The 27,516-nt window shown below is 44.1% G+C and overlaps 1 protein-coding gene across 1 annotated transcript in view; it reads right to left on the minus strand.

Annotated features, from left to right (window-relative positions):
* Positions 1 to 27,516, minus strand: part of PPM1L (protein phosphatase, Mg2+/Mn2+ dependent 1L) — a 173,354-nt gene that overhangs the window by 5,255 nt on the left and 140,583 nt on the right. The window contains exon 4 of the mRNA XM_053390424.1: positions 126 to 287. Within this exon, the coding sequence (XP_053246399.1) occupies positions 126 to 287 (162 nt within the window). The remainder of the gene's footprint in view (positions 1 to 125; positions 288 to 27,516) is intronic.

Below are 27,516 nucleotides of genomic sequence, written 5' to 3' on the forward strand. Positions count from 1 at the left end.
GGAGAAGCTCCATACAGCCGTATTTCCAAAAATGCAAACAACATCTTCCCGCCGAGTTTATTACAGTATATAAACCCACAGTATATAAGGCCCACAGAAGTAAACACCAAACTTTATAAGCTTACCGGCTCTTTTAATCCTCTTCCTCTCCTTGAGCTGGTAGGGCTTGTGATCGTGCGACAAAGGGATAGCATTGCCATCCTTATCGCACAAGACGCCCCTCGAATCCCCAACGTTGGCCACCGTGAGCTCCTTATCTGACAGCAACGCAATCAAACACGTTGTACCTGAAAGGGGCAGAGGAGCAGGGACGGAGAGAGATGAAGAGAGCATCAAGACAATGGAGCGGAAATCACTACTGCTCACGTCAACACTTTCTCCCCCCCCGCAAAAAAACCTGTGTTATCTGCATTCAGCAGCCATCAGAAACAGCAGCTGTGTTTGTATCTGAACGAAACATCTAGTACTCCGATGACAGCCTATTTAATGACACTGATCAAATCTGACAGTCAATTTCTTCCCTGCACAATATTTCTAGTATATCTGATTTTGGGTTGGCATTACAGGGGTCAGTCCTCCGGCACAGCACTTCTCACCTGGCTTATCATTCAGGTGTAATTGTAAATGGCAGGAAATCACATTATATATATACACACACACACACACACACACACACACACCTTTTCACAATATATAAAGACTGCCCCTTGTTTTTGGGGGACACAAATGCATGGGAGACTTGCAAAAACGCGAACGGCACCTTGCTGCGTGTGGTAAAGGACACGAGGAAACAGCCTCTAAATTACGAAAGGCAGAGGGAAATATATTCCCGGTGATAACCTGACAGGTGTCTTCTCTCACTGGGCAGGGAGAGTAATAAGAGAGAAAATTCCTATTGACATATCAGCCTGCTTGTTGCCGTTCATGACTGACAGCGACTTACATTTACAAGATGTAGGAATCAAGTATATCTGGGGCAGCTGCAACCTGCTTGACCCCCCTGTCAAACTGAGTGCCATCAGCAAAGGCAACTTCTGGTCATGTGACCACGAGAAGCCTCGTTATCCAGAAAAGGTCGATTTTACATCCTCAGAGCATATGCTGCTGCCTCATACCTGCCCGGACCATCTAGCCCAATTCAGTTGTCCAATGCAACGGCAAACCTGCAGTCTCCTACATGCAATGCACTTGCTTTTAGCTGAGGGTTTGGGAGCTGATCACTCCTGCAAAGACACAATGAATGTGCCCTTCTGGAGGAGGAGGTTTGAGTCACAAAATCTTCTAGCATGAATCGATTCGGAAGAGTTCATCAAGAAAAGCTACCCAATCTCTTTAAAACCCCATAGTTGGTTTTTTTTGGGGGGGTATGTATGATGCACTTCCTATAAAGATACAACTTCCTTGTAGAATAGTGAAAAGAAGAAGAGCCCTGTGGATCAGGCCAAGGTAAGGTAGGTAAAAGTCAAGGACCCCTGGACAGTTAAGTCCAGTCAAAAGTGACTATGGGGTGCGGTGCTCATCTTGCTTTCAGGCCGAGGGAGCTGGCGTTTGTCCACAGACAGCTTTCCAGGTCATGTGGCCAGCATGACTAAACTGCTTCTGGCGAGACGGAACACCGTGACAGAAACCACGGCACACGGAAACGCCGTTTACCTTCCCTACTTGCACTGGTGTGCCTTCGAACTGCTAGGTGGGACAGAGCAATGGGAGCTCACTCCGTCACAGGGATTCAAACCGCCAACCTTCCGACTGGCAAACCCAAGGGGCTCAGTGGTTTAGACCACAGTGCCACCCGCGTCCCTATCAGGTCAAAGGCCCATCCAGTCCAGCACTCTGGTGGCAAAGCAGATGCCTGTGGGAAGCTTGAAAGAAGAACATGAGTGCAAAAGCACCCTTCCCACTTGTGATTCTCAGCAACTGTTATTCAGAGGCATAGGCTTCCTCCAAAAATGGAAGTAGGCCATAGCCACCATATCTAGCAATCTGATTACTGCCATGTATGGTGATACACACTTAATGTCTCATTTTCTACACGTAAGGTAAAGGTAAAGGGAACCCTGACCATTAGGTCCAGTCGTGACCGACTCTGGGGTTGCACGCTCATCTCGCTCTATAGGCCGAGGGAGCCGCCGTTTGTCTGCAGACAGCTTCCGGGTCATGGGGCCAGCATGACTAAGCCGCTTCTGGCGAACCAGAGCAGCTCATGAAAACGCCGTTTACCTTCCCGCCGGAGCGGTACCTATTTATCTACTTGCACATGATGTGCTTTCGAACTGCTAGGTTGGCAGGAGCTGGGACCGAGCAACGGGAGCTCACCCCGTCACTGGGATTCGAACCGCTGACCTTCTGATCGGCAAGCCCTAGGCTTTGTGGTTTAACCCACAGCGCCACCTGCGTCCCATATTTCTACACGTAGTTGCTGCCAAAAAAAGTCCAACAGGAAAGCCTATCCATATACTGCCGCAGACATCAAAAAGCATGCCCCTCTCCCACCAACCAGAATTAAGTCTTTTTGAACAAGATGGGATCTAGTTTTGCACATACCTTTTGTGTGCTAAGACCAGTCCCATGGTTTTAGAACGTTTGACTTAATTGCCAAGAAACCCCTGCATATCTCCCGCAGAATCCCTACGCACCGCGTGGAATTCTGGATTGTGTTTACGGAACATGTTTCTTGTGGCACGTTGGCCAGGCCTGCTGGGCCTCACCATCATGCTTAAGGGACAGCCTAGAAGACATGCAACACTCCAGGGTGTTGATCTGCCACTGATGGAAGCTTTCTGCCCTTTGCTGGTCTTCTCACTGTAAAACTAGCCAACAAGTGTCAGGGGAATGACAGAGCTTCCTAGGCCATTACAGTGGTACCTCCGGTTACATATGCTTCAGGTTACAGACTCCGCTAACCTTAAAAATAGTGCTTCAGGTTAAGAACTTTGCTTCAGGATGAGAACAGAAATCGTGCTCTGGCGGCGCGGCAGCAGCAGGAGGCCCCATTAGCTAAAGTGGTGCTTCAGGTTAAGAACAGTTTCAGGTTAAGTACGGACCTCCGGAACGAATTAAGTACTTAACCTGAGGTACCACTGTACCTGGATTTTAAAAGGGGTTGAAAGCTAAGTGCAGGTTCACGAGTATTTTCAGAAAGATTCCTGGTGGCTCAAAGGGGGAAAAGCATCCATGGAGGGGTTAATTAAGGAACTTAAGAACATACATGTTAAATAAATGATAATAAAATGCAACAGCCGTTTTTTGTCCTTCATCCCTCACTCCCTTCCATCCATCCATTCCAGTATTGCATCTGAACAAACTAGATGGGTCTGCACAGTTATAAATCTTGAAGGACTGGATTCTGTCTTATGCCAACTCTGGGTTCCCTTCATGAAGTTGCAAGGAAAAGCAGCTATTAAATATTTCCGGGGTACACACCTGACATTTAACTTGACTCACTTGAAGACTGCTGAAATTAATTTATTTTCGCATCATCACAATTCATGTTCTGGTTTATCATTTACCGGTAAATAAAATTAATTTCATGCTTGCTTTCTTTTTCCTTTTATGTGGGCCAGAGGAGTGTGAGGTGAATTTTCACCTCAGTTAGTTAATCTACATCTGATTATTCATAAGACTGAGACATCTGTCCCTGCATATAATGGAGACTTGGAAGATGGTGTGTGGTTGTGTGGGAATTATCAGCTATGCAGAAGAAGGAGGAAGTTATGAAAACCCATTGTTAATGTATGCATGAGAAGGAAAGAAGCGTAAAGCAGTAACATGGGCACACATTTTGGAATCCTGATCCTGAAAAACGGTGATGCTGTTGCAGCCCAGTACACAGAAGCGATGTCATTACAAGTTGGTGCAACAAGATGATTTCTGTAATGTTGCAACTGTGCTAGTTTTACCCCTTCTAAACAGTCACCTGCTGTTGGCTCAAATCAAAGGACTGGGCTGTGAAGGTTGTGTTGTACCTTCAAACGACTGGTTTACACCAGGTGGATTCAGTAGTTTTATAGGGAAGTTATGCATCACAGTTTCCAGTAATGCAGGAAAGTGGGAAGGGAGCCAGGTGTAATGATCCCACCTCCAGTGTCACTTTTCAGACAGGCTACACCCCCAAACATTTGCAAGTTGGGTGGAAAAGGCCTGAAGGAGGAGTCAATGCATGTGCAGCTGAATACACACACACCATCCTCCATGCAACCCTGTGTAATCTGGGTTCCCAATCGCATGGAAAAGCCTGCACATGTTCAGCTGAATGCACATGGGTTTCCCTTTCAGACTTCCGCTCAATGTACAAAGATCTGAGGATTGAGCCAGCAGGGATTGGGATGTTGGAGTGTGCATGGAGTGTGCATGTCTCATTTGTGTAAATTTCTTGGACATGACCTCTCCTTTTCTGGGGGTGGCTAAAGGAGGAAAGGGGGGAAAATCACACAAACAATGTGCAGAGCACCGAGGTTGCATCTTACACTGCGCGTGCCATGGAACAAATTATGTATGTCCACTTCTCCATCCTAGAACTGCTGGCTGATTAGACTTCTCACATGGTGAGTCAGCCCGAAGAGGTAGATGTAACTCTTTGGTACATTACAGAAAAAGCCATTAAGGCATAAGGCGAACGCTGAACAGCTTCACAGTGGTACCTTGGTTCTCAAACACCTTGGTACTCAAACAACTTGGAACCCAAACACTGCAAACCCAGAAGGTTTGCAATCTTTTTCCGAAGCTGAACGTGAGTGTTACGCTGACAATTTGAGTGCCACACTTCCGATTTGAGTGTTATGCTGACTATCTGAGTGTTACACTGAGGTCTGTCTGTTTTTGCTATTTGTTTTGCGTTTTTGTTTTTGCAGGTCTTTTTGTTTTGTTTTTGTGACTGCGTGGAACCCAGTTCAGCTACTGATTAATTGATTGTGTGACTGCAGTATATTGTTTATTGCTTTCATTTTATGGATCAATGGTCTCGTTGGATAGTAAAACTCATGTTAAATTTCTGTTTTAGGGGTTGCTTTTAAAAGTCTGGAATGGATTAATCCGTTTTGCATTACTTTCTATGGGAAAGTGCGCCTTGGTTTTGGAACGCTTTGGTTTTGGAACACACTTCCAAAATGGATTAAGTTTGAGAACCAAGGTACCGCTGTACTCTACCACTGTTCTGATTCTGTTCATTGGCTTTGGCAGAAAATCTAGACACAGTTGGAGTTTGTAGGACAAAAAGTTATACATCTGAAAACAGCAACTCTTGAGAACACCATCTCAGATACTTAAAAGGACTCATCTGCAGCACCTGACTTTGACTTGACATTTTCAACTTCTGCACTAATTCCCATGTGACTGGAGAAGGAATAGATGCAAGCAATTGGGGGACGGACGGACAGGTAATTGCATTAAATACCAGGCCTTTGTCAGTCCCACAGCTTTGGGAATAGGGAGATTTTGATCACCTGAGTTGTATGGAAAGAGGCAGGATTAAACAATGCTTTCTTGCAGAAAATTCAAGTACTCACCCCACTGCCTTTAAGTTTGTTTTTAAAAATAAAGATAAAAATTGGGAGATCCAGTTACAGATTGCTTGCATCTCATCTGTTTTGGCCCTGAGAGATGTCAGCTAGTATGTGTCCGTCTACTGGGTTTATGACAAATGTGATATCTAATCCTCTTTACTCTCACGATGCTGCAGCAACACTGCAATCCTATCCCTGTGTATTTAGGAGTAAATCCCACTGAATTAAATGGGGCACAGTCTAGGGTAACTGTGCACAGGACTGCCATTTAACCCTCTTATATGAACTATTTCTCAGCCTCTCTCTCCTTTCTGAAGCGATACATTTGCATGTGCAGCTGCAAGACAATGTCACCAGACAACAGGAAACCATTGTAGGCGATGATGTCTTCAAAATGTATCATGAGAAACATTTAATGTGGTTTTCGTTTCATGCTTTATTTTGGGGCAGAATGAGTTCCTTATTGTTTCTAACATGTGTGTGCAAAAAAAGAAGAACCCCCACCCCACACACGTACGAGGAGCAGGATGATAATTTCCAGTGTGATTTATGAAACCTCACTTTTCATCTTTTGCTACAAGAGTTGACTGACAGCGGGGTTAGCATTAAGTCCCTGACCCCATGTGGGCAGCCTGCCACCACGGGAGAAGAAATCCTATTTGAACTTTGTTTTCCTTTCCAGCTATTGTTATTTCATTCGTGTAACCTTGCAGTGTATGTGTGTGTGTTGTTGCCGGGGCGAAGGTGCACTTCTCAGGCGCCTCCAAATTTAACGTAATTGCACAGTGGAAAATTCCTAATATAAAAGGCCCAAAATTGAGAACACATGTTGTGTCTTGGTCCCCAGACAGCCCACTGAACACCAACCTGCTGTGCGGTTTGAAAAGAAGTCACCAGAAAACATGAAGGCCCCTGTACGCTAACTGGAAGAGAAAGGCTGTGCTTTTCCCCGCATAACCAACAAGCTAGAAACAGAAAATTAAAATGAAACAAGGTATGGTTTACCGTATTTTTCGCTCCATAAGGCGCACCGGACCATAAGGTGCACCTAGTTTTTAGAGGGAGAAATCAAGAGAAAAAAAACTTATTCCCCCCCAGCCCCCAAAGAGCTTCTGGGGCTGCCGGGGGAAGCCTGGGTCCCCCCCCCAGCCCCAAAGAGCAAAGAAGCCAAGACATAGCCGAGTGCAGCCTCGCCCGGCCAGAGGGGCTGCACGCGGCTATGGCAATACCCCTGCAAAAGCCCACAGGAGCCGCACACCCTTTAAGGAGCACGCGGCTCCTGCGGGCTTTTCTACGAGGAGGGAGAAGGGACTGACTGGCCATGTCAGTCCCTTCTCCCTCCTGGGGAAAAGCCCGCAAGAGCCGTGCGGAGCTTGTGTGTGGCTCTTGGGGGCTTTTCCTACCTGCCTCCAGCCTGCATTCGCTCCATAAGACGCACATACATTTCCCCTTACTTTTTAGGAGGGAAAAAGTGCGCCTTATGGAGCGAAAAATACGGTAGATCTCTTGGAGTTGCACAAATTTACAAAGCACACAATCGTACACAAACTTCCTATCCCAACATTAGGGACATTGGAGAATTCTGCTGGAAATGGGAAAGGAAACTGCCACCATGTGCATGTTCTTCTGAGGTCAGGTACAGACATTACGCAAGTGTGTAAAAGCAGTATTTGTGGTTTGTGGGGATTCTTTTTTGGTCCTCAAATGTTATGTAAATAAGTTAAGTAGTTTTCTTCATTGTTGGAGGCAATTCCCTTCCACTGAAATACACTGAAACGGATTACGTCGTTGATTGCTTAATTGATTACATTAGTTAAAGCCACAAAGGAAAGAATGTAGTAACGTAAGAAAAGCCTGGTGGATCAGGCCCATCGCCCAACCCAATGCCTGTGGGAAACTGGCAAGCGGGATCTGTGCACAAGAGCAGATCCCAGCAAATGTATTCAGAAGCATTAATGCCTCTGACTCTGGAGGCAAAGTGTAGCCATTGTGACTAGCAGCCATTGGTAACCTTGTCCTCCACAAGAGACAAATAATGTTTGGTTTCAGTGGAAGCCGAACTGTAACAGAAAAGAAACAGTGCTGAATCCAACGATCCCAGTTATAGGATGGAAATCGCTGCCTCTTTACATCCCTAGTATCATCTGATGCTCACCCCCCACCAAGAGTTGTCATTCACATCCTATCACTTTTTGACCGTGATTAGATAGACGGTTACAGACTGCCAAGTTCATTTTTGGCAAGACAGCAGATAGCATGAGAGCGCTAGGGGGTGTCATGTAGTTCCTGCGATTAAGCCAAGCCCTCCAGTTTGCAGAGATTACGCTGCTGTTTTTCCCCTGCCTCCCTCCTCTCACTAGACACTAAATTCACCTTACAAAGGAAAATACTGACACCCTAAAAGCTGTTTTTGGTTGTTATGGCAACTAATGCTCCATAAATTACTATGATCAAGAAAATGCCACTGGCCTTGAATTAAGAGGAGGGTTCTTCCACTGTGGGTTCTATTTTCTATATCACTGCTGTGAACTCTCTTTTAAATTAAGAAGAGGAGGAAGAGGAGGAAAGGTGCTGCAGTGTTGCTCAGTAGAAGTGAAGAGAAAAAACAGGGACAAAGAGTTGCCATCAAATGATGGCGTGTGTTCAGCCCAGCATTTGTTTGGGTTTGTTGTTGTTTTGCATCCTGTGCGAGCTGTCCCTGATTCTGAAACCAAATGAGTATGCAAAGCTAGAAGGCATACACTGCCAAAGAGTGTGAGCTTGGAAATGCCACTTTCAAATTTCATCTTAGCTATATATTCTGGTCCTTTTCAGATGCCAGACTAAACTGTGATTTAGTGCTATGTCTATGAGCACCTCAAGGGACGCGGGTGGCACTGTGGGTTAAACCACAGAGCCTAGGGCTTGCTGATCAGAAGGTCGGCGGTTCGAATCCCCGCAACGGGGGGAGCTCCCGTTGCTCAGTCCCTGCTCCTGCCAACCTAGCAGTTCGAAAGCACGTCAAAGTGCAAGTAGATAAATAGGTACCACGCTGGTGGGAAGGTAAACGGTGTTTCCGTGCGCTGCTCTGGTTTCACCAGAAGCGGCTTAGTCATGCTGGCCACATGACCCGGAAGCTGTACGCCGGCTACCTCGGCCGATAAAGCAAGATGAGCGCCGCAACCCCAGAGTCGGTCACGACTGGACCTAATGGTCAGGGGTCCCTTTACCTTTACCTCTGAGCACCTCAGGCCTGTATTTTCCCCACTTCCTTTTCCTCAGATACCAGGAAGACTACAGAAGTTTCTGCAACGAAGAACTTGGGGACTTCTAGTTAGTTTAAACTAGTGCTGGTTCAAATAAAGCAGGAACAAACCATGGTTTATGTTCCTGACCTGCTCATTATTCAGAGTTTAATCTAACCAGAATTCCAGTCAACTTACAGGTTGATGCCAGAAAGGCATGATGACATTATCTAAAATCAGACTCCTGCCCCTTATGCCAACAGAAATGCTCAGATCAACACCAACAGGTAAAGGGGAAAGCAACAAGGAGAAGTGGCCCTTGAAGTAGCTTATCAGCAGTTAGAATATGGACAACAGGTGGAACAACCTCCCAGGTCATCTGAGCTCAGTCAATCTTGCTATGGTGTAATGCACTGATTTCTAATCATCGTAATCATTTCTAAAAATTGCATACATACATACATACATACATACATACATACATACATACAATTTAGCATTTGTGAATTTTAAGCCCAACTGTCGTTTGTTGTTGTCTTTTTAGGTATTGTATTTTTCTCTCTTTTTGGCAATACAGAAATAGCCACTCTATCTGTGAGTTCTGGGGTATTTAATATATAAAAAAATCTGCTCTGATAATCGGGCTCTGAACAGTCATGCGTCATGTGTGTCAAGATCCAAATGTGTTTAAAAGAACAAGCCCTTAGTTCTCCTGGCCTTATTCATTCTGAGATCTGTTTGCTAAATATTATTTTAGATACTACTTTTCTGCTCATATGCTCTTTACTGCCCCTCTTATTCCCGCAGGCTGGGAGAGATAATATGGTAATTACTTTCATTCCATTGGTTGCTAAATGTGAGAATTAATTATATCTGTTAATGATAGCTGTCAGCGCTGCCCAAGGTCCCAGCTCACACAAGACCAACGCTGCTCCTTGCTCAAGTTTAAAAGTCTTTATTGAAGTTCAGTCTCATTTCTAGACGCGCAGCGCGCAACGCTACATCTATCCGTCAGACCGTAGAACTCCCATCTGAGTCTCCTCCCCCCTGACACCAGCTTAAGATTCTAGCCTTACTCCACCTCTTCCTCTGTTCCTTCTTTCTCTGGGTCTTTCTGCTAGTCGGAGTCTCAGCCCTCCGAGATTCTTCTGACGCTGATTCTCCCGACTCCTCCCCCCCCCTCTTTCGGGCTTTAGGACCTGGCTCCCAATCCGGGTTTTCTGCTGTCCCGCGCTCCTCCACATTTGAACTTGGCGCGCGCGCGCAGCCTCCCACTTTCCTTCTGACCGTTACACTTGTGTCACTGCTCCCCCTTTCGGGGAGGCTAGCTGGACCTGGTCTTCCCTCCGTCTCCCCACTCCCCGATGGAGGAGAAGCTGGCCCTGACTCACGTGACTCTTCCCCCCCACTGTGCTCTGGTGGGGGAACTGGCCCTACTGCTCCGCTACTCCCTTGGGACTCCCCTCTGGTTCCTTGTTTATGGATCGTCCCCTCTGGGATTCGCCTCGCCCTTACCATAGGCGCCCCCTCCTGGGAATCTTCAGATTCGCTGGAGAAGCTCATGGAATCTCTCGGTCCACTGTCATATTCCCCTACGCTCCCCTCCGATTCCTCTCCTCCGCTCTCTATTTGCTCTCTCCCCTGCTCTTCTGCTCCTGAACCTCTGACAATAGCGATACCTCTAGCTATGCTGCCACTTCATATCCTTATACCACGGTGCAGCCAAACACCCAAGGTGATATTACATAATTCATTCTCCCACCTTCTCATTTGACTACCCCAAAACCCTGCAAATTAGAAGCTAATAAAGAAAAATTAAATCTGTATGGCACTGCAGGAAGGGAGAATTGCTTGACTTTGTGATTCTGCTCCTTTGAAGATATCATCATGGACATTTTAATATTTGCAGTGGAAACCGTGTGAGGATGCTAATTGGGCTTGATGTTTCCGGCTCAGAGATTATCAAAAAGGCCAGACTGGAAGCCCTGGCACAGCCTGTAGGGTCTTCCCTGCTGGGCTTGCCACAGGTCACAGTGGATCTCCAGAAGGCAAAGGAATTTGGGTTGAGGCCCATCCAAACAGAAGACAAGAGAGGATTCATCTTGCAATGTTAAACTGAAGATTAGAAAGAGACCGTTAAAGATCAAGAGGACAGGGACGCATAGTACAGATTGTCAGAGCAAAAACATGAATGTTAGCATTCTAATTGGTGGCCTAACCAAGACACATCCTGGGAATTGTGAAGGAGGGCCTGACAGAGGCAAAGATTCACAAGACCATCAAGGCTAGATGGATGCTTCTGAGCAGCTCACAACCAGGCCATAAAAACAATAGCTCTTCGCTGTTGTTTATCCCTCAGTAACTAGAATTCAGAGGAATACAGTGATACCTCAGGTTACATACGCTTCAGGTTACATACACTTCAGGTTACAGACTCCGCTAACCCAGAAATAGTGCTTCAGGTTAAGAACTTTGCTTCAGGATAAGAACAGAAATCGTGCTCCGGCGGCACGGCGGCATCAGGAGGCCCCATTAGCTAATGTGGTGCTTCAGGTTAAGAACAGTTTCAGGTTAAGAACGGACCTCCAGAACGAATTAAGTACTTAACCTGAGGTACCACTGTACAGCTTCTGGACCTAGAGATTCCCTTTCGAAATAGCTATCAACAGACCTACCCCCCCCCCTGAATGGGCCTGGACAATCAAGCAGAGACAGACTTTTTAAAAATTGAGGCCCTTGGGTTGTGGGCAGAGAAGTAATTGAACAGAGACCGCAGGGAATTTGTTTGAGGGCAATCCCTGAAACAGAAGTCAGGGGAGAGGCAAAATCTCTAAAGGAATGGTTTAAGAGACTAAACATGGGAATTGCTGTCACTGCTGAGGGTACTAAAAGAGCACACAAAGTAGAAGGCCCACAATCTTGCAATGAAGATGTGGCTAGAGATATCACTGTGTGCTTTGAACTGTACTGCAAAGAAAGAGCAGGTGTAAAAAGCATTGCAAAACAATGACGAACAAAAAGAGATATTTCAAGACATATACATCCTGAGATATTAAAGTGATTCTGAGCTTTCAAGCCCTTTACAGCAGCACTCAGAATCTTCTCTGTTAAATTGGTAGTGCTAAACCCCGGGGATGAAAGGCCAAGCTATTTCTGAAAGATCTCAAAATATCTCCTGTTGAACCTGGTCAAGGAGTGAAGCAAGATGACTCAAAGTGATGTCGCCCTATCAGAGTATTTAACACACCACAGGGTAGTCAAGGGAATGTTCAAGCACAATCATTTTGATGTAATATGTTTTCCATTTCTTTGTTTTGTCAACGTGCAACATTATGGCATGGATATCTCTATACAATAGACTTTTGAATTATTGTAACATTCCTAACTTACCTGGCACTAGACCAAAACTGCTATGATTGTTTATTATTTGTTTTGTATTCTGGGAAATTAATAAAACATTTTTTAAAGAAAGGTGAATATAGTGTTTTGATACTTTCAAATTCTATGGTTCCATGATTTCTAGCATTTTTAAATTAAAATATATAATACCTGCCATAATACAATTAATACATTTTTTCCTTAACAATATAGCGTGAATAGTATCCTTCACACAATGAGGGTCAATAGTATATTATTTTGCCCCAATTATTAATAAAGTGCTGTTTACTAACTCAACAATTCTGGAATCAAAATGATCTCCATAAATCCGTTTGAAATATTGTAAAATCTGAACTTGTTCATGGCACAAGATCTCTAATAATTTATGAAACCCTTCTTACACAGGCCATGGGCTTGTGTAATATTGGATAACCCCATGCCTGGCTTTCTCATTTTAAAACTGGCAATAGATTTGAAGATGGAAGTGGTTTCAGTGCCAGATTAAGCAGCATGGAGAAAAACAGATGCCTACCTGAACAATGAAGAGTGTACCGAGGCAAAGAGATTATTACAACTCATGCAGACTAAACCAGAGATTATCAGAAACTGTGGTGGGAGGTGGGGGAGGAGAGAGACCTGCTGGCAGACAGTGAGGAAGTTGTTTGTGCAATCACAAAACAATGGAGGCAAAGCAATCTAGGGAGCAAATCTGCTAAAGATGGATTAGGACGAGGGATACAGGAACAAAATGCACACCTGTGCCAGCTCAAATGATGTATTGCTGTGGGGGGAAATGCAGTATGCTTTGGCAAAGACTAGGCTTGCCACCTCCATCAGAAAGAGGGAAGGGGGACTCCACAAATACACAGCTGCATACACTTAAATATACACACATCTTTTTTTAAAAAAAAGATATTTATTAAGATTTTCAATTTTTTATGCAAACAAAAAACAAACAAAAAAATTAAAAAAGACATATAGTTCATAATACAATCTTTTCAGTAACATATTTCTCTGACCTCCTCATACCTCCCCTTCTTGTATTCCCTTTTAAATTATTTGTTCAGCAAATCCTTAACTTAAAGCATTACAGCTTATAATATCACCTTATTTTCTATCCAAACCCTTTTTTTCATCCATGTTCCTTTATATCATTACAGCTAGAAACCACTCAGTTTCAATCCAACATCATTCAGCATTCCTTAATTTTACAATATTTCTGTAAATAGTCCTTAAATTTTTTCCAATCTTCTTCTGCCGACTCTTCTCCCTGGTCACGGATTCTGCTCGTCATTTCTGCCAATCCCATACAGTCAATCAGTTTCATCTGCCATTCTTCCAGAGTGGGTAGATCTTGCGTCTTCCAATACTTTGCGATGAGTATTCTTGCTGCTGTTGTAGCATACATAAAAAAAGTTCTGTCCTTCTTTGGCACCACTTGGCCGGCCATGCCCAAGAGAAAGGCCTCTGGTTTCTTCAAGAAGGTATATTTAAATACCTTTTTCAATTCATTATATATCATTTCCCAGAAAGCCTTAATCCTAGGGCACGTCCACCAAAGGTGAAAGAATGTACCTTCATTTTCCTTACATTTCCTAAATATACACACATCTTATGGCTGCTTATCGGCCAATATATAGAGGGGAAGTGGCAGAGCTATGGGTTGAATGCACACCAGATGTGGAATTGCACTGCAAACAGGTACAACTTTAGTATTATACTAAATATTTCAGTGAGGAATACTCTTATCCAGTTTTTCAACTTGTTGTGTTCTGCTGGCAGGCTATTCCATTGCCCACTCCTGTTTCCATCCCTCGCCCTTGAAGCAGGGACATGAGAGAGCAGCAATTTCCATTCTGGTCTGTATTGATCACAATCAGCCTGTTTCTGTTCTACTGCAGTTCACCTTCTGCCAAATACTATGTCATTTATCTCGCTTTCTGCTATTTAACTGAAGTTATGTAACTTACATTCATTTCAGTGTAAACACTGAAAGTAATGTTCTTTTTAAAAAACAACAAATCCTACCACTAATTATTATTCGTAAATGATACAAATAAATACTGATTGCATTCTCTTTCGATCCTGGCCACAGACGAACACACAAACTGCAGCAATTCCTACTTCCTTTTCCATTTTCGTTAGAATTTTCTGACATCCATACCTTGGAGCCAGGATTACTTCCCTTAAAACTTGCACATTCTGGAATAGGGCAGTACATTCTGAAAAACTATCATGGCTGCAGGTAGCAGCCACATGCTAATCGGCATAACTAAAAAACTAGGTTTGATTCTTCCACTTTCTCCATCCAGTGACAGAACATTTAGAAAGGAACAATGTGGCTTGAGTCACCCTGTTGTAGATGCTGCTCCTGACATGTTATGGACCCAAGCAACATCTTTGCACTTTTCTGCATTTTAGCTGAGTACGTGTGGTGTAGTAGAGAGACCCAGTTGGGTGTAATGGTTAGAGAGTGTTGATCCCCGCACTTGACTCCAAAGCTCACTGGGTGACCTTGGGCCAATCATTGCCTCTCAGGCTAACTTACTTTACAGCAGCTGCAACAACTCCTAGGGGATAAGGAAGTCCACCCTCCCCATATTTTCTGAGGGGTCCTAGTCCCCTCAATATTCAGGGGGCCTTCAGCTTTGCCCCCTGCCATTGGGCATGTGATGTCAGGGCGTTGAGCAGCACCACACACAGGCCCCCTCAATCCCCTTGAGAAGATGGGGCCTGTTGCCTCACAGGGTTGTTATGAAGTTTAGATGATGATGAGGAGAACCATGTACACCTCCTTGAGTTCCTTGGAGAGAACGGTGGAATAGAAATTATATATTTCCTCCTATTTCCTCTCAGTTCCAGGCTATTCCGACAAACAACCATTTGCCTTTACAGTTGAATTTTGAAGGCGGTGATTTATTTTGAAGGGTGGTGAATACAGCACAAGATGTCCCGTGAATCGACTGGATGACATTGTGGAAGAACATTGCCTCAGGAGAGTGAGGAAAATTCTCAGGGATGATTCACACCCTGGCCGGCACTTTCTTGATCTCCTGCCCTCGGGCAGAAGATATAGAAGCATGATTAGTTGCACCAACAGGGTAAAGAACACCTTCTATCCGTGGGTTGTTAGGCTGCTGAATGAAAAGATAACAACAGGGCAAGTGACTTTTGGGTTTGGTGGGTGTGCGTCAGTAAACGAAGGGAATTAAGACTAAGAGAGCTGAGTGGGAGGTGCTCGTGTAATCTCACTGTATACAAGTTGTACAAGTGACAATAAAATATTTCATTTATTTAAGCCATACCTTGCTCACAAACCTAGACAGCATCTTAAAAAGCAGAGACATCACCTTGCCAACAAAGGTCCGTATAGTTAAAGCCATGGTTTCCCAGTAGTGATGTATGGAAGTGAAAGCTGGACCATAAAGAAGGCTGATCGCCGAAGAATTGATGCTTTTGAATTATGGTGCTGGAGGAGACTCTTGAGAGTCCCATGGACTGCAAGAAGATCAAACGTATCCATTCTTAAGGAAATCTGTCCTGAGTGCTCACTGGAAGGACAGATCCTGAAGCTGAGGCTCCAATACTTTGGCCACCTCATGAGAAGAGAAGACTCCCTGGAAAAGACCCTGATGTTGGGAAAGATGGAGGGCACAAGAAGAAGGGGACGACAGAGGACGAGATGGTTGCACAGTGTTCTCGAAGTCACAAACATGAGTCTGACCAAACTGCGGGAGGCAGTGGAAGACAGGAGTGCCTGGCGTGCTCTGGTCCATGGGGTCACGAAGAGTCGGACACGACTAAACGACTAAACAACAACACCTTGCTCACAACTCAGAATGGGAAACTACAGTTAGAAACCAGTTTCCATGTCGGGCTTGGGGTTTGCTCCACGTGGTTGTAATGCAAGCACAGTTTGCTGGAATTAGGAAGTGAGGGAGGGATGACAGTGTACAACAGGAAGCGGAAGTATGTGAGCCTGAGGGCCAAAGTAAAACTCATGTGGCTATTAAGTTCAGCTGAGCCAGAGTACTGGAGCTGGGCCAGGAAGTCCAGGTACAAGTCCCTGATGTGCATAGGTAGGGCAGCCATGGGCAAGTCATGGGACATAGATAATAGAAATGTGCCTTATTATACCAAGTGAGACCACTGGTCCACCTAGCTTGGTACTGTCTATGCTGACTGGAAGCAGGTCTTCTAGATTTCAGAACTTTTCCATGCACAGCAAATGAACTACTACTACTGAGCCAAGACCCTCTCTCAAATCTCTCTCAATCAAATCCCCCTCAAGAGTTGTCGTGATGATTAGATATAGAAACATACACTGCAGTCGTATGTACTCTTTGAAGTAAGGGTGGGGCACAAATGTAATACTTAAAAAGCAGGCAAAGGTAAGGGCATCTATAATAATACCAACATAAATAAATATGTTACAATGACTAGCCAAAATCCCTTCAGCCAAAATAAAAACGTGTAGCTCGTAATTATGGGAAGGAATATCACTACTACTAAGACTAATAAATACTAATAAATCTGCCTCCACCCCCCCCCCTGTTCTCTTGGGTTGTTGTGAATAATTGCATGATCTTTAGATTACTGAAGCTTGCAAATATTGGGTCTTGCTTAATTATGGTGTGAATTCAAGCTTGAACACCAGTGTGTGTATATGTGTGTGTGTACGTAATAGTCAAGTCTGCTTTAATAAATAACCACCACATCTCACGTTTCCAGCTTTAAGTTGCATTTACTCCCTCATGCTATAGTGGGTTTCCATTATGAAAGGGCCAAGAACTGCAAATGGGGTAAAAATGCAAACACATGGGTTTATCAGCATGGGATGGCCACTTCTGGAAAAAAGGTTTTTTGGTTTTTAGCAGGGCTTTTATTTCCTTCCAACAGTGGGCCAGATCTATAGATGAGCTACTACAGAGAATGGGCTATAGCTCAGTGGCAGCGCCCATGCGTGGCATGTGGAAGCTACTGGATTCAACCCCCCCATTTCCAATTCTTTCTCTACAAAGTAAGTCACTGCTGCTTACTGGGACCATGACAGAATGGGAAGGTCAGTGTGGTGCTAATCTAGGGGTCCTGCTGTTGTGTTTGCACCTCATCAACCTTCCTGTGGTCTGGCCTCCCCCCTTCCCCCCCATTTCCTGGTAACCATCAGTGACCCAACTGTCAGGAGGTCAGGTGTGCACTGCCGCCCCACCACATTGGCCTCTTTTGACAAGATCCATGGATCTTGTCATATACAAGCTGCACGCAAGGAGCTGTGGATCAGGATGCTTATCCCAACATCAGCACTGGAACAGCACCTTTCTGACACTCCCTTAAAATAATGAGCAGGGAAATGGAAGAAGGCCGTAATGGGAATGTGGCCATCCCGACAAATCTATTGTGAATTGGGGTGGAAGGGGAGGCTCTGCTAAGGGGACATTCCACCTACACAGATATTCGCTTATGGGGAAAGCAGTTTCTACCTGTCTCAGGATACTATCCCTTCCCTGGAATTTTGCAGCTCCTGCTCCATATGCCTACGCTGCCCAGAGAGACCTTCACGCCCTTCACTGTTTGGAAAACCATTGCAGTAAAGAATATTGGAATTGATTTACTCCAATTTACTGCAATGTATCATACAGCGTTTTCTATAGCGTCAAATGCAATGAATGTTGGAAATGATGGCAGGGGCTGGGTCCAGTTGCTGGCCTGGTGCTGAGATCCTGAAGTTGAAGCCTTTCAAATGCTACAAGAGCAAAGCCCTTTCTGAGATCAGCCATGAAATTAACTAACATCTTTCCTTAGGAAATAACTGTTGTTAGGAAATGGGTGTCCAGCAGTCAGAAAGCTAGGCAATTGCTTTTCTTTGTCTAAACATGCATATCTTTGTGTAGAATATTGGGATACGCCCCCCCCTCACATCAGATACATTCCCGTTTCGCTTTCTAGTGTTCTGGGAATCTTCAGATTATAAAATATATACGTGGGAATCTGTGGCCCTCCAGATTCTCCTGAACTACATATCCCTGGGCATCGGCCATGCTGCCTGAGGCTCATGGGAGTTGTAGTCCCCAACAGCACCTAGAGAGCCACAAGTTCCCCACCTTGATTAATACGCTGACAGAAAATACTTCAGGAGCTGTGCACTTGGTAAAACAGTTATGGATAGGAGCTCCTTCTTCTCCCTGCCTGACCCAAGACAAGTAGAAAAGAATAGCTGGCGACTAACAAATCTTTCGGGTGACATTACATTTTATGTATCAAAGCACGGAAAGTTAATCACTGAAAACTGGAACTGCTATCGGGCAGCCTCTCCATCTTCTGGACTGCCTCATGAATATAATGCTGGCCTCTGCACAATAATGGTTGGCGACACAGCACCAACGTCTTCACACAAGACAAAAGGAGGGTGATTAATTACTCTTCCTTTTGCTTTCTTTATTTTTTTAATAAAAAATAATACAAGAGAGAAACTGTAATCTCAAAGCTGCTGCTCTGTGCACTGCTCATGACACACAGAAAATCTCCCATTAAATACCATATAGAGAGCTTTCTAAACTTCACATGTTTTTGACGCACTTTTTAGACATGCATCATTTCACGACACACTAATTCAGTTTTACTTGCAAGCGGCATTCAGGCATTTATTCTAACTGTGGGTGTTTCCCTTTGAGCTTTCGTCTTGATTCGTTTGCAAGGAGATCCCACAAAGCTGGCTATTTAATGAAGGTTCCTTCTGATTTGTGTCAAAGCATCTGTGACTCCACAGATTCCAGTGCATTTTCCTGCCACTTTCCTTACTGCAAAAAGCCTGAACTGAGGAAGCAGGACTGTTGCACAAGACCTCCCGCTCTGCTAGAATTGCACACCTTGAATTTGTCAGAACGTGGCTGAATATCAACCAGACCCCTCCTGCCTGCCTTCTTACTTACAATGAGTCCAACAGGTTGCTTTGGCTGCGAGTTTCCTCCTCATTATTCTCAATTTTGCCCCTGTAGAACTCAGCAGGGAGGAGGATGGGGAGAACAGTACAATTAGCTGGCTCTGTCTGCCATTGGCACTGACTTCAACTGCTGTCGGGCTCCTTGCCTTCCCAATGGGCACTAGGGGCCACTGCTCTCAATCTGTCCCTCACAGATTGCTCTTGCTCACCTACCTAGCATATGGTCACTGACTCATAAGGAATAGGGAAGATCATGATTCAGTTACAGTGGTACCTCGGGTTACATAAGCTTCAGGTTACATATGATTCAGGTTACAGACTCTGCTAACCCAGAAATAGTGCTTCAGGTTAAGAACTTTGCTTCAGGATAAGAACAGAAATCGTGCTCCAGCGGCGCGGCGGCAGCAGGAGGCCTCATTAGCTAAAGTGGTGCTTCAGGTTAAGAACAGTTTCAGGTTAAGAACGGACCTCCGGAACGAATTAAGTACTTAACCCGAGGTACCACAACGCGGGTGGCGCTGTGGGTAAATCCTTGCCGATCGCATGGTCGGCGGTTCGAATCCCCGCGGCGGGGTGCGCTCCCGCCGTTCGGTTCCAGCGCCTGCCAACCTAGCAGTTCGAAAGTACCCCCGGGTGCAAGTAGATAAATAGGGACCGCTTACCAGCGGGAAGGTAAACGGCGTTCCGTGTGCTGCGCTGGCTCACCAGATGCAGCTTGTCACGCTGGCCACATGACCCGGAAGTGTCTGCGGACAGCGCTGGCTCCCGGCCTATAGAGTGAGATGAGCGCACAACCCTAGAGTCTGGCAAGACTGGCCCGTACGGGCAGGGGTACCTTTACCTTTACCACTGTATTAGGCAATATCTTCACATCACCCCCACCTCCACCCCCCAGTTGATCTCCCCTATTATTTGAACAAGTGGAAATGTTGGCCTTGTTTCATAAACCACCTCTAAGGAAAAAGCAGTAGCAAGAGCAGCTTAGGCGTTGGGTGTTGATGGTAAACATATATTGAGGGTGGTCATTTTTTATTCAGTCTGTCCCCCTTAGGTACTTCCTGTCTGCAACAATCTGCACATTGTTTAAATTATTCCAATTAATTTTTTTGCTCCATAATGTTCAAATTATTCCAATTAATTTTGTTTTCAGAATCACCGTCTACAAGGTTGGCTGCAGGCAATATGGCAAAGTACTGATTGCTTTCCGTACTGTGAATACGCCTCATTTCCGCTTAGAAGTTCATGCTCATAATGATCTGCAGTTGATTGTTACAATAAACCCAGTCTCAAAGAATGGAAAAGTGCTTCCAACTAATTTTATAACTAAGGCGATATTCTGACTTCTGATAAATCAAAAAGCAAACCTTCCATCAGCTGGTAAGCAAGGAGGTTCTTTCCCCGAGGACGTACAATTCTCAACCTAAATTAATTTAGCCAAATTGGAGAAAACTTCTTCACTGTTCCAGCTTCTACTTTTACTCTCATTTGTTTAATTCCCCCCCTCCCCAATATCTATACAAGCATATATAAAACAGCAAACTCAGATCTAAAGCCAACAATTTAACTGGGTAAAAATAGCCTAAGAGCAACAATACAAGAATATACCAATAGCAAACTCGGGTGCTAAGCTGCCTCCAGAAGCCAGCTTTATTATCATTAATTATTTATTTATCCATACCCCGCCCATCTGGCTGGGTTTCCCCAGCCACTCTGGGTGGCTTCCAACAGAATATTAAAAATACGATAAAACATCAAACCTTAAAAACTTCCCTAAACAGCATTGCCTTCAGATGTGTTCTAAAAGTCAGATAGTTGTTTATTTCCTTGACATCTGATCGGAGGGCGTTCCACAGGGCGGGCACCACTACCGAGAAGGCCCTCTGCCTGGTCCCCTGTAACCTCACTTCTCGCAGTGAGGGAAATGCCAGAAGGCCCTCGGAGCTGGACCTCAGTGTCCAGGCTGAATGATGAAGGTGGAGACACTCCTTCATGTCTACTGGGCCAAAGCCATTTAGGGCTTTAAAGGTCAGCACCAACACTTTGAATTGTGCTTGGAAACGTACTGGGGCAGGGCTGGGCAGCAGAGAAGTTGGGGCTGTGTGATACACCGGTGGAGCCAATCTGGCATTCCCACTGGTGCATCTGGGTAGACTTGACCTTGACAGCACCATGGTCATCTCAGTCAGGTAAAGTGTAGCGTTGTTGGTGCTGGGAGGATGGCTCTGCCCTACCACACTGGCCTCTACTGGAGGCAAGCATGTTTTCTTGTGGGCTTCCTCCCAAACTGCCTTTACGGAAAAGATGATGGGAGCATCCTAGTGTGTCAGAGGGCACTTTCATTCAATTGAGGACAAGATGGGAGTTTGGGCGAGGGTGGGGATGAAAATTGAAGGGCTATCTGTTGCAAGTCCAACTTATAGATAAAGAATCTTAAGAAGGGGCTTTGCAACAGCAGACCTCTTGAGCAGCAAGAAGAAACTCTGGGCACATCAAGAGTGAAGGAAACCAATTTTTAGGGGAAATTATATTAAAGGACAGATCCTGAAGCTGAGACTCCAATACTTTGGCCACCTCACGAGAAGAGAAGACTCCCTGGAAAAGACCCTGATGTTGGGAAAGATGGAGGGCACAAGGAGAAGGGGACGATAGAGGACGAGATGCTTGGATAGTGTTCTCGAAGCTACCAGCATGAGTTTGACCAAAATGCAGGAGGCAGTGGAAGACATGAGTGCCTGGCGAGCTCTGGTCCATGGGGTCACGAAGAGTCGGACACGACTAAACAACAACAACATATTAAATTTGCCTTAATTTGTGGCTGATTTGGAAAATGAATAAGAAAGATTTGGCAAAAAAAGAAGAGAGAATTCTTCACTTTGATGAGATGTATTTAGAGTAGAATGTCTATTTCTAATTTCACATCTGTAATGTATAAGTAAGCCTATATCTATGTCCCCTCCTGTCCTTTTGTGTATGGAGGGGGGGGGGAAATCAGTGGCCTTCCTCCAGATGTTGCTAGGAATCGAACTTCCACCATGAGCCTCTGACAGCACAGCCAGTGGTAAGGTATGTTGGGAGTTGTAGTCCGGCAGCACTCAGTGGACCACAGATTCCCCACCCTTGATGAAGGAGTTATAAAAGACACTGCAATGAGTCGCCTGTTTACGTTGATGTAGAACCAACCCACTGTAATACTGGTTGAAATTAATTGGGCTGGGAATGGCAGCCAACATACTGGGACACCGCTGTAAACCCTGAAAAACATACCAACTTTGCCTTTTAAGGTATCATACAAACAGATGAATTGAGCAATTGAGAAAACAGGTTCCAGGTTTTCTTAACCACAAAATAATTTGGGATTCTTCAATTACTTAAATGCTGAACAGGAGTCAGGCACTGGAGACTGGCTGAGAAAATTAGGAACATATAATTGGAAAGTTTTGTCTTGGGTAGTTGGCAGCAGGCTTGGGAATAGGGTCCAGGAGTCTGTCACTAGTCCTGTATATAGCAGCAATATGAAATGCTTGCAGAGATAATGGATTAAGGGTGGGATGCGAACCTAAACCAGCAAATCGGCTTACAATAAAATCTGCAGAGTGCCATGCAATTCATGCAAAGCCGTAGAGAGCAAGGAAGCTTGGAAAGAGGGTCTCCATTTAAAGCCTAGCCTTGTATTAGCCATACCACATCGTGTTGCTTCTGTTGGCATAAGAGTAAGATGACAACAAAAGGGTGAAATTACGTTACAGGTGTATATCAGTTTTAGATCATTTGAACTGTTAGCACCCTCAAAGGATTCTGGGAATTGCAGTCTGAGGGTCCTGAGAATTTTGTTAGAGAACTGGAGACCGTTCACAGAACTGCAGTTTCTAGGATTCCCTGGGATGAGAGAGCAATATTATATGAGTTTAAAAAATACTACCAAGACATTCATGGCCAAATGCCTGTTGCAGACCACATCACGTACATATTTCTGCATTTCTGGCCATGTGAACTTGCTCTCAGATGGCCAAATAAGCACCCCATGTACACTGTAGGTTCTTTCCCAAGTTATATTCATTTTCTCCGCCACCCAGGAGGCAAATTTATGTCTAGTTTGTTTTGTTGAGTGGATAAAGTATTGTACTTGCAGACTTGGCAGGAAAGGAGATCTAGGCTTAGACTTTTGTATTTCCACTGACACTTTTGCAAGACAAGATTATTATGAATCATAAGAATGATACCATAAAAAGTAACTTTCTGCATTACAATCATGTGCAGAGGAGGTTTCAAAACACAACATCAACATAAAGTATTCTTAGTTTATGACAGTGCACCTCCTTAGTCTGTCATATATATTTTTTAAAGTGCGGGAACCGAATTAATATTTATTGTTTTAAAGAACACAAACACGTAGCAAATGAACTCCTCCTTAACTCAGATGTTTCAGTCGTAAACATCAAGCATAAATGCTATGAAGAGCTACAGGTGCTACAAGCAGCATGAGTTGAGTGACAGATTGATGAACATTTATCACAAATTGTTGTTCCTCAAGCACTTCAGCTTTTGAAGCCAAAATATCCCCAACCATCTAAAGTGACTTGTAGCAATGCTTTTATCTTTTAAAAATCTGATTTAATAAAATCCATATGTCTTGATTACTGGTGTTGGTTACTTAAAAACACCTGTCTAAAAATATGGCTGCAAAGAAATTAATGCAACAATAAACAAATATGAATCATATTTTATATAGGCTTCTATGGATTCAAAGCCAAAGCTCATACCAACCTCCCAAAAACAGAAAGTAGAGATCAACATCTTGTTGCATTATATAGCAGGGATAGACAACATAGTGCCCTCCAAATGTTGCTGAACTACAACTCCCATCATCCCAAATGGCTATGTTGGCTGGGGATGATGGGAGATGTAGTCAACATCTAGAGGATACCATATCAGAGACCTCTGTGTTACAGCTTCAAAAAATGCACATTCCCATGTCTGTAATGCAACACACCTATTCTGCAACAAGCTATTCTGTCCTGATATTGTGTTTGTGCTAATTCGGCTAAACTCAAACTCTAGGAGAAATTTAGGTTGTACTATACTCACTGGGGAATGAGCCCCTCTGAGCCAGTGGGACTTCTTGGAAGACATGCATTCCCAGGATTGTGCTGTTAGTGTCATTATCCTAGTGTTATTGTCCTATTTTGCAATCTGAAACATTCTTAAAAATGTATCAGCTGGATTTTAAGTGTCAATAGGATATATATGCTTCTTAGATTATTCATTAAAGCTGCCAATTTAAAATTTTGCATCCTGATGTTACATTTCAAGTCCATCAAAACCAGATGTGGAATTGGGATTACAATAGCAATAATCCTTTTCCGCCCAGGGAAAAACTTCCATGATTCAAATGGCACTGATTATGACTGAGAAGAACCTTCTGCCCCCCAAATATGCATTTAAATCCCACAGAAATAATCCACTCAAAATATGTGGATGTACCAGAGTTCACTCTTTTGCAGCCAACTGTACTGCACACAAGCCAGGGCTCCCTTGTGGCTTTTATGAGGAGGAGGAAATGTTCCAGATGTATATACAAATGTTGAAATGTAAGTACCCAACATTTCCATAGAAAGCTCCTGTGCACAGTATTGACGATTTGGCATGTGCGTTAAGAATTACAAAAATGCAGCCTGTGCATCAGATTCACAGCAGCAGTGTGAACAGGTAGAGCTCCTGAAAAAAATGGGTTACTTATACCAACTTGCTAAAGGTGAGTAAAACAAGGGTCAAAGTAAATGGATCTGCCTTTTTAAGTGACTTGCAACCAAATCCCACCTTGCATCTGTAGTTAAAAGGAGAGGTTATCTTTCTTCCAAATTACTTTCCGTCTCCTCTACTACAGAAATAGGATGGTCCCAGTTTTGTGAAAATAAATCAAGTCAACGCACACCGCAGCAACAACTCAGTGAAGCAACATTAATTTCTACACCAAGTTGCAAAGGTACTGGGCGAATATGGTACAAAAAGATGGCAGTTGACCACAAGAGGAGAGGAAAGGCTAGATAGCAAGGCTGGAAGTAATGCTTCGTTTATAAATTACAGGAACATAAGAAGCTGACTTGCATACCAAATTAGGCCAATGGTCCATCTAGTTCAGTACTGTTGGCACTGACTGGCAATGACTCTCTGCTGTTTTCAGGCAGCAGACATTCCCAGTCTTACCTGGAGATTCTGGAAATGAAACATGAGATCTTCTGCATGAAAAGCAGATGCTCTACCACTGAGATACTATTCATCCCCATATCAGTAAGTTAGTGTGAGAAAAGCATTATCCCCTTTCCCAGTTATGGGCAGTTTTTTTTTACAGTGATAGCACAATCCAAATCACTGGTGCAGCCCTAGTTAATTCTGATGCACCAAATCAGCCTGCAAATTACTAATAACAATGAGTTAAACTAAGTCATTGTTTCTCAGTAAAAGGTAAAAAGGTAAAGGACCCCTGGATGGCTAAGTCCAGTGAAAGGTAACTATGGGGTTGCGGCACTCATCTCGCTTTCAGGCCGAGGGAGCCCGCGTTTGTCCACAGTCAGCTTTCCAGGTCATGTGGCCAGCATGACCAAACTGCTTCTGGCGCAACGGAACACCATGACAGAAGCCAGAGTGCACAGAAATGCTGTTTACCTTCCCGCCACAGTGGTACCTATTTATCTACTGGCACTGGTGTGCTTTTGAACTGCTAGGTGGGCAGGAGCTGGGACAGAGTAACGGGAGCTCACTCCGTCATGGGGATCTGAACTACCGACCTTCCAATTGGCAAGCCCAAGAGGCTCAGTGGTTTAGACCACAGTGCCACCCGCGTTTCTCAGTAAGTCGGTCTATTCCACAGACCGCTTAAGCATTAGGCTAATTGCTACCACTTTTCTGTATAATAACACAGACGCCATCGCATTCATAAGATTCCTGATGAAGAATATTCCAAAAGCAACAGATTAAACTCTTAATATCTTGTGAAATAAAGCAGCCATGTATTATGGTAATCATTAAAGTAAAAAAATAAATAGATCACAGATTTGGGTAGAAAAATTGACATTAACTCCCCCGCCCCAAAAAATTCTTCTTAGGAATCTCGGTAGGCAGCCAACTATGGAACCACCCCAGACTTAGAAAAGGAGGACTGCCTGAGGTTATAGTTATCCATTGGAATTTCCATTATCTTACTGTTTTCAGACAAATAACGGATCCCCTAACCCCCAGTGCCAAGAACATTTCAGGGTTTGTATCCTTTGCTTTGAAGACGCCAGCAAAACAATCATCTAAAGGAAAACATGTTTGTGTTTCGGCAGCACTAATAAATGCCAGAGATAGAGAACCAACACCTTACTTATTCTGGACACTGGTTCAAAGGCCTACGATTTCCAAGGTAGAGGTGGGTTCACGAGAATCTTTATTACACTATGTGCCTTTCCCCCTTAAAACACAGGGCTTTGATGCTCTCTCTCTTTATGGCTATAAGACTAAATAAGAAATAGTTGACATGGTGCCCTACAGATGTTTTGGGACCTACATTTTTTAGAAAGGGAAGTACCAGACACTCTAGATTTTGGAAACCGCATTGAGGACCAAACAACATATTATAAGCGAATCTATGTAACTATAGCCCAACATGTGTTTGTTTGAAAAGATGCTGGTGACTCTCTGTCACTTCTCTGCTCTCAATTACTCTGTCCTAAAGTGACTTTCCAAGCAAAAAAACCAGGAGTCTATGGACCAGAGTCACTTTATTTGATGTATAAGATATATTTTGGCCCGGTTGCTTTCTAAAACTAGAGACTATGTGGATCTAACCACCTCTCCAAAACTACAAAAGTAGACCAACACAAACAAACAGCCTTTGTGTTTCTTGAAGAGCTGTCTTCTCCATACCACACAGTATCTTTCTTAAACTAGCATTTCTTAAACTGGAGGGAATTTCAAAATACGTTTTGCCACGTGTCATGGGAGAGGACTCAAAAAGACCAATTGGGTTTACATAAGCATCACAGTGATTCTAAGGTCAATCTTTAGAGCCCCGCCTTTATTAATTAAATCCATGTGAGGAATCTACCAGATTACATTTCAAGATAGCAGCAGAGTTCAATGCGGTTCAGTACAGAAGAGAGAGAAATGGGGAATTCAAATAAGGTCCTGACATTACTAAAAATAAGTGCACGATAATCTCCTTCTTCTAAAGCTCATAGTACTTTATAAGTGGGGACCAATCTCTAACTTTCATGCTTGGTCTCAATTTAACAGAGAAGGTTGTCTTCATTTTGATACTCTTCCTAGTTGTTAATTGAGAGAGTTACGGTTCCTCAACATCAGCTGGCTATGGTTGTGTTTGCAGCAATAGAGAGTCTTTTCCCCCAGATTGTTTGAAAAGATGCCATCCTGAAGCACTTGGAGATGTGCTCCATTATACAATATACATATAAGTGGAGAAGTTCTTTCCCCC

The sequence above is a fragment of the Podarcis raffonei genome, chromosome 5 (genome assembly GCF_027172205.1).
Source record: "Podarcis raffonei isolate rPodRaf1 chromosome 5, rPodRaf1.pri, whole genome shotgun sequence".
Lineage (NCBI taxonomy): Eukaryota > Metazoa > Chordata > Lepidosauria > Squamata > Lacertidae > Podarcis > Podarcis raffonei.